The sequence below is a fragment of the Primulina tabacum genome, chromosome 17, assembly GCF_025594145.1.
Source record: "Primulina tabacum isolate GXHZ01 chromosome 17, ASM2559414v2, whole genome shotgun sequence".
NCBI classification, from domain to species: Eukaryota; Viridiplantae; Streptophyta; class Magnoliopsida; order Lamiales; family Gesneriaceae; genus Primulina; species Primulina tabacum.
In genome coordinates this window covers 3799411-3806585 of record NC_134566.1, presented here as the reverse complement: position 1 = coordinate 3806585, position 7175 = coordinate 3799411, and the positions used below count along the sequence as shown (strand labels likewise).

At 34.7% G+C, this 7175-nt stretch overlaps 1 protein-coding gene and 1 long non-coding RNA gene across 11 annotated transcripts; one reads left to right on the top strand and one right to left on the bottom strand.

Annotated features, from left to right (window-relative positions):
* Positions 1-1067: 1067 nt before the first annotated feature.
* LOC142530860 (uncharacterized) lies at positions 1068-3389 on the bottom strand. 5 transcript variants are annotated; one of them, XM_075636738.1, is made up of 4 exons: positions 3044-3388; positions 2188-2338; positions 1962-2014; positions 1068-1733 (listed from the first exon to the last, which is right to left on the bottom strand). In XM_075636738.1, exon 4 carries the CDS (start codon positions 1691-1693, stop codon positions 1283-1285), a length of 411 nt encoding a protein of 136 aa, XP_075492853.1. In that variant the 5' UTR covers positions 1694-1733; positions 1962-2014; positions 2188-2338; positions 3044-3388; the 3' UTR covers positions 1068-1282. The 5 variants fall into 5 exon arrangements, with proteins under 5 accessions (XP_075492853.1, XP_075492855.1, XP_075492856.1 ...); XM_075636740.1 differs by having other exon boundaries at positions 2188-2289; XM_075636741.1 differs by lacking the exon at positions 1962-2014 and having other exon boundaries at positions 3044-3389.
* Positions 3390-3588: 199 nt separating this feature from the next.
* LOC142530862 (uncharacterized) lies at positions 3589-7175 on the top strand. 6 transcript variants are annotated; one of them, XR_012816177.1, is made up of 6 exons: positions 3589-3861; positions 4010-4128; positions 5412-5477; positions 6265-6346; positions 6505-6536; positions 6675-7161. It is a non-coding gene; the product is annotated as an uncharacterized LOC142530862 (long non-coding RNA). The 6 variants fall into 6 exon arrangements; XR_012816176.1 differs by having other exon boundaries at positions 6678-7159; XR_012816179.1 differs by having other exon boundaries at positions 5355-5477; positions 6265-7168.

Sequence of the window (7175 nt, the reverse complement as noted above, 5' to 3'; positions counted from 1 at the left end):
GTGTGATTTTGAACCCTGCAGATTTGACAATAACCTAGATATTGGCGGAAAGGTGGACGGATATGTCGACATTTAGAAAAAGATGCTGGTCTGCCAAATGTGGATGATGTTGTGTGATTTGTGTTGGTATTTAAAGGGCGCCAAGAGGTGTTTTTTGATGGTGGGGTTTGATGTAGCAGGAAAATAGGAAGGTTCTGGTTTAGTTGACAACATTGATGCTTCAAAATTAAGCAGCTTTTCATGTAGTTCTTCAAATGTGATTGAGGAGTTTCTTGCTTGAACGACACGAACCAATCCTCGTAGTCATCACCAAGTTTATCTATTATTTGCTCCGTAAGATCCTCTGTGTCAAGTGGTGCTCCAAGAAGAGCAAGTTCATCAGCTCGTGCTTTCGTTGCTTGCAATCATAAACCTTATATTGTCAAACCCAGTAATATTCTCGTTATCCGCAAAAAACTCAGCCGGAGATTCTGCAAAAAATCACCAAGAAAAACACACAAATAAAAACTCAGAAACTAAAAACAGAAAATCCACCCAGAAAACTTCAACAAACATATAATAAACATACTTTGTTCGAGAACTTGTGCGGCGGCGCCGCCTTTGGGGTGTTTTCCCTTTTGACTTCTTCGTTTCCGTGGGGCTGTCGCTTGCTTCCGGGGACGACTCCCATTGATGCTCTTCCCCCGCGCTGTTCACTCTATTAAGCACTAAATCCCCAACGTTTTAAACATGCACGGTTTATGTCTTCGTCACCCACGAGATTTTAATAGACTAGTTCCATGAGTCCAAACATGATCAATAAACTTCCATGGATCGATCTTGACCCGTCAATACCTTAGCTTCGTTTCCTCCCGTTTCTGAACTATAAAATTCTTGAATGATCAGTTATTGAACCCATCAAGAAGATGTCATTTCGATGTTAAGTTCAACTGTTGGGGTTTTTTAAATAAAATGTAAATTCGAACAACTTTTAACATTTGTTTAACAATATTAAATTATATACCATACACAACAAGATCCAAAATAATCTCAATCATCATGGCTACATAATACAAACAACTGAAAGATTGAAAACGAAGTAGGATCTATTTCAAGGTTGTGTGGTTAACCGTATCTTATAAGTCATGCAAAGATCCAGAATAAAAGCAACAATCATCACAAGCAACGATACCGAAACAAAACTAGTCGAACGTTCCCAAAAAATGAGGCGCGATAAAGGGAAAAGGCTTTAATGTAGAATCAAGAACCATTACAAGGAAAATCATCAGCTAAAATCGCTATCTCAGTTGCACTCAACAACAGCTTCAGCAGCCCGATGAGGTTTGCTCTTTCGCCTATTTCCATTTTGGCGAAAACCACCAGACTTATTCGGCTCTTCTTCAGTGGTTATTCCAGTTGCAATTCCATTTTCATCCTTCACCGAGTCAGCTTTCTCCTTCATTTCACCATTCTTCATACGTTTTTTCCCATTCTGTGCCATCTTGCTTTTTGAGTCTTTATTCGGTGCCTCGCTTGTGTCTTCACTGGACACATCTTCTATTTTCTGAGCTTCTTCTTCGTCTACCTCGTCTTTAAGTGATTTTTGAGGTCGTCCCCTTTTCTTCTGCGCAGGAAGTTTTTCATCTTCGCCACTGACAGTGTCGTCTTGGTTAGTCATGGTTAGCTTCTTTCCCTTGGCTCTACCTCGGCCCATTTTTTTAAACTTGGCGTTAACACCTGAATTGTCGATATTTCTAACGAAAAAAATAGCAGTTAATCTTATGTCATATAACATAAGAATAAAAAGATCAAGAAAACAATTGTTCACAGGATTTCACAGGGTCCTTAAATCTCAGAACACGAGAGTAGTATCAAAGTAAGACATGTAACCCATTATTTTCATCAAAGAACAGCATATTTGGGAACTGTGAAGCAAATACATCAAAAATAAAGAACGAACTAAGAAGAAAAAGAGACCATACGAATTTAATGAGTGTGTATCTTGAATAGGCTTTCACGAAGGAAGAGTTTCAATCTGAAATAAGCCAGCAGACGTTATCAGATATATCGAATTGATAAACTTTATATGACTACCAGAAGTGCGGGTTACAGCACAAGACAATAGCCTTTGCACTCAAGCTTCATTCAACTATATCGCCAAAGAATACAACTACATGAAGGGGCAAATAGGCAATGTTCATTGAAAACCTCTATGTGAAGATTAGACAAATTGAACCATGTGACAGCCATTGGCTTTTTAGATTGCTCATTTTCCAATACCCAATTCTTGAGCAGCTAAAACTTCTGACCCTGAAGAAAGGTATGGAGCACTTTGCACAATATCAGTCTTTTCAGACCACTGCATTCAAAGTGATATGGACGAGAATAACATAGATAATACACATCATACAATTTCCTCAGCATGTTTTCACCATTTTCAAACAATGAACACTTTTCTAGGAAGCTTCTTCGACAATACAGGAAAACGACCCAGACTAGCACTAAGAATGAATTGGCCTGTGCAAAACATTTTCAAATGAATCTCTCTGCGACAAACATTCGAAAGTATAAACTACTCCCGATATCAGATGTCAAAATACCATCACCAAAGGAGTGGAGTAACTTGTATTTTTTGAGAAAAATAATTTTTTTCCCTCCCATTCGAGAGGGCAAACATGCCTGCTAGATCCTATTGGTCACAATAAAGATAAAATCCATCAACCACATCCAGCTATTTACACAAAGTCCACAACACACAGCATATTCAAGAAGCACATAAACAACATCTATACACATAAACCAAATCTTTAATTAAACCAACCTTAGATTCAAGCGATGTCGCACCCAATAATACTGAATAACAGAAGAATGTCCTTCCAAGAGACGCATGCAAGAACAATTTTTACAAGGTTGCAACAAAAAGAAACGACAAACAAACAAAACAAGAAGAGATCCAGGGGCAGCTGAAAGTACAAGTAGTCACAAAATCCAGGATTTAAATCTCCGAAATAAAACGAACAAACAGTGAAGTACAATAGAAAAATGAAAGGAAAAAAAAACTCACCAAAAAGATCATCAGATGACTTCTTTGGATGGGTGTATCTATTGAACAACGCGTAGAACAGATGCCTCAGAAACCACCAATGCCCAGATCAAATTGAAATCTCAAGATTTTGAAAAGGCGAAACAAGTAGCATATACAGCAGCAACAACAACAAAAAACAGAGATCTTGGGGAACGGCGAATAACCCAGATCAAGAATGTCGGTAAGAATCTAGAAAAATTCCATTTCTTGATGAAACAACGGGCCTGAGAAGTACCGAGAAGGGCGAGACGCGTGAACCAGAAAACAGATAAATGATGGTGAGAGAGAGTTGAAGATAATAATCTATCTCAACGAGTGTGTCAGTCTTTGTAAATGCTGCAGTAACTGGATTTGGGGTGTTCTACTTTAATTGCAAAATGCCCCTCTAACTTCATTCATCTCTACTGTTTATTAAAGCTGAGAGACAAATACAAACCGTCACTGCGGACACCAAGTTTTTATTGACCTTTTTGCCCTTTTATCCTTTTGCTTCACGCTCAAAATAAATTCTCTCTCTAGATAACCCACATCTCCAAACAAACCACCCACTCTGCACGATTCTCTCACATATGGTTGATTGACCCTCACATATCTCCTCTCTCGAAATTATCTACAACCTCACAAAGCTTCTCTCTCGGATCCTTACAAATCTTCTCTCTCGAAATTTGCTGGATTGGGATGGACCAAATCCACGATCTCCTCCAACATATATTCGGTTGAGGACTCGACTATCCGAACACCACATCCTTGCCGATTGAAAATCAATTTTCCGGCCAAGAAATCATAAGGATCCTCTGGTAAGTACACAACAGCGTTCTTTTGCAATTTCTGGATATTGTCTCGATCCATCAATTGAAGATTTAATCTTTTACGTCAATCTAATTTATTTTCCCACCCCCGAGATGTCATCAGCCGTGACGGGTTCATCCATTGTGTATATTTCAGATACAAAACTCACTAAATAGAGAGACAGAGATTTGTATCGTTGATTGTTGAGTTCAAAGTTATGGCTGCCGCGTGGGAAAGGCGCGCATATCCGTTCGTCTTCGCGATCGTTTTGCTAGGTAAGCGTTTGGAAACTAATCGTTTCGTAGTTGAATTTAGCTCTGTTTTTTAATCTTATGCGCTGTAGATCTGTTAAAAACTTCTTCTGAACTTTGGAATCTGTTCGTTTTTATATTTGCACTGTGATTATTTAACGTTTATCTGATTTGTCAATAATGAGATTTGCGATACATAACATTTTTTGTGGAGTTGCGGTTGTTTTTATGCAACAAACCAAATAAAAAATTTGGTAATAAATTTCATTTTTCATTTGCTTTCTGTTTGAGGGGGTTGAGTAAGGCAGAGTAACAAGTTTGAGTGATTACGAAATAAGTTTCTGCATTTCTGAGCATGAGCTTTTGATGATGGGGTTCCTTTGAGATTCATTTTGTCAAAATATTCAAACTTTCACTCTTTCTTTATTTTTTTTTATCTGTGAGTGATAGAGCTTGAACTTTCATTTTCTTTTCCTTTTTCCGTATGATTCTTGGAAAACCCATGTTCAAAAATTGTTCCAAATACAACCTACTCTATGTTCATTTTCCTGCTTTTCCTTGGTTTTTTTGTTAAGTTTTTCCCCTCAACTTTTTGTGGGTCTTGTTTCAGATTGCTAGTTAAAACTGAAAAGTTTCAAGGTAAGTGTTTTGAAGGTGAAATCATCTAAAAAAACCGATTCTTTATTGTTCTTATTACCCATTTATTGTATAGAAGTTAGAGAAGGTATGACATTACCTGGGTCAGCTCCATACTATTTCAATCATGGTAGAGGTGGGATTAGTGGGTCAGGTAATTAAGAGCATACTTCTAATGTTCATACACCAATGGGGATTTCATCCACAGCAAAGACTCCTGTACTACACGCCCAACCTATTTTCAAAACTCTTTCAAATACCAATGATCCAAACGTAGGCTTTAGTGGTGGTGCTGTAAGTGGTTCAGCTTTTAATGTTCAAAATCCATCACACAATTTTTCCCATGGAATAGGCATGGTTAGAGCGTCCAGTGTGTCTCAAGGGAGTGATCCATTTAACATTAAAAATTTTTATATTTTAAAAATGTTGTGGTTAAGAAATTATATTGCATTTATTATAATTTGTTCTTTTGCACATTTCAGCAGTCGCTTAAATATGAATTTTTTTCGGCAAAACAATTTTAATAACAAACATTCTTTATATGATGAATAAAAATCCATTTACTGTGGCTAACTAATCTATGATAAATGATAATTCATTTCAAACACAAACAGTGGTGTTGAGACAGATCTATATGCCCATTGTTGCTATATCACCCGTTGGAATTTCAGGCTCGAGGTGGTAGAGCCTTCAAGTTGTTCAATCTGAAGCCCGAGTTTTATTCCTAAGGCCACAAGGTTTGATATCTACTCTTTCTGAATAATAATGTTATATTTGATTTCTGACGAGGACAGTGTAGGATGGCTGTCTTATGAAGATAAAAAACAGAAGCCAAAAACCAGCCTTCAGCATTAGTGGGACTATGGGTGATTTAAAATATATCATTATTATTTTAGCATTATCTTCATAAAATTAATATTGTTTTAGCATGGTTTCATAAATATATTTTAAATAAATGTTTTTTTTTATTCTGATGACAAATACTTGGTAGCACAAATTATACATTTAAGATATTTTTTTATACAATAAGATTTTTAAATTTTAAATTAAATATATGAGGTAAAAAATAATAAAATTATGTTTACCTAAATAATGTTTATTATTATACTGATATAATATTTGAACCTTATTGTATTTTGGATTTTAAAAACACAAAATATGTATTTTCAATAAAAAAAAAAATAAGTATGGTTTGTATGAGACTAATTAACCTCCCACCTCAAATCTTATACATGTTTCCACAATGTTTTATCTAATTAAAACATGTTATCATCTTCTGACACCAACTTTCTTCATCTATATCCTTCATTTATATCCTTCATTTACGTTTAATAATTGCATAAATTTTCATTAATTTCTGTATATTGTATTTATTCTATGATTTTTCAAATTTTATATTCATGTTTACTAATTGACTTTGTTTTTAAAATTTCAATTTTTTTAAAAAAATCATTATATCTCTACTATTTTATTAAAGTTCATAACGCTACAAAAATGTATTCCCTACTCCAAAACTTCTCTCAGATATAAGCGCAAATACATAATGCTGACAAAACAATGAGCAAGGGACACGTTCTACTCTCAGATTTCGGCAACAAAGCATAAGGTTTGATTTATCAAAAATTCTATTAAAATTGTTTCCTATTCTCCACAATTCACACGGTTTTTCCTTTCCACATATTCTTAGACGAAAATTATCATTTTAAATTAAAAATATGTAATTGTTCTATTTTGTATTCATAAACTACCGTAAACTAATCGCAGGAGATTAAAAAATTATGCGCCAGCCCTAAAAGGTAATGGTTATCTACTCACTTTTTAATTTCCTTTATCGTGTGTCATGAATATATGCGTCCTCATTATCCGCAGCATACAACTCTTGCAATTCAATAGGATAAGGGATATGATCCAAATTTGTATTTCCATTTCTACAGCAGAATTGTGAAGTTTCATCATGAAACAATAGAGCTTGGCAATGCAAACAAATTCTTGGGTCAGACAATTGCCATCGATAATTTATCTCACTTTCACCGAAATTTCTTGCTAAGTTATGATATCGACGTGGACGTGGATATCGTTGTACTATGGTATGATTCGATAAAATTAATATTTACTTATTAGTTTTGCCCAGAGGGTTTAGATTATGCATAAAATACTTAAAGATATCTACAAATTTATTTTTTATTTTTGAATTTATTAGATGAATGTAAAAGATAAATTTTAGGTTTTCATATTCAATAAATTTTAGTGCGATGATATTCTCATGTTTTTTAGACAATTTTTTAACTATTTGTTTACTTATTTTACATTGAATTCTATCATTATTTCACATGATATGATAATATTGATTCAAAAGAGTATTATTTTTGAAGATCAACACTTATATCATGCGAGATAACAAATTGAGATTGACATATTTATTTAAACTTTGGAAT

Coding starts and splice junctions, on each gene's coding strand:
- LOC142530860 (XM_075636741.1), bottom strand. CDS start 1,693: ATGGGCCGAGGTAGAGCCAAGGGAAAGAAGCTAACCATGACTAACCAA.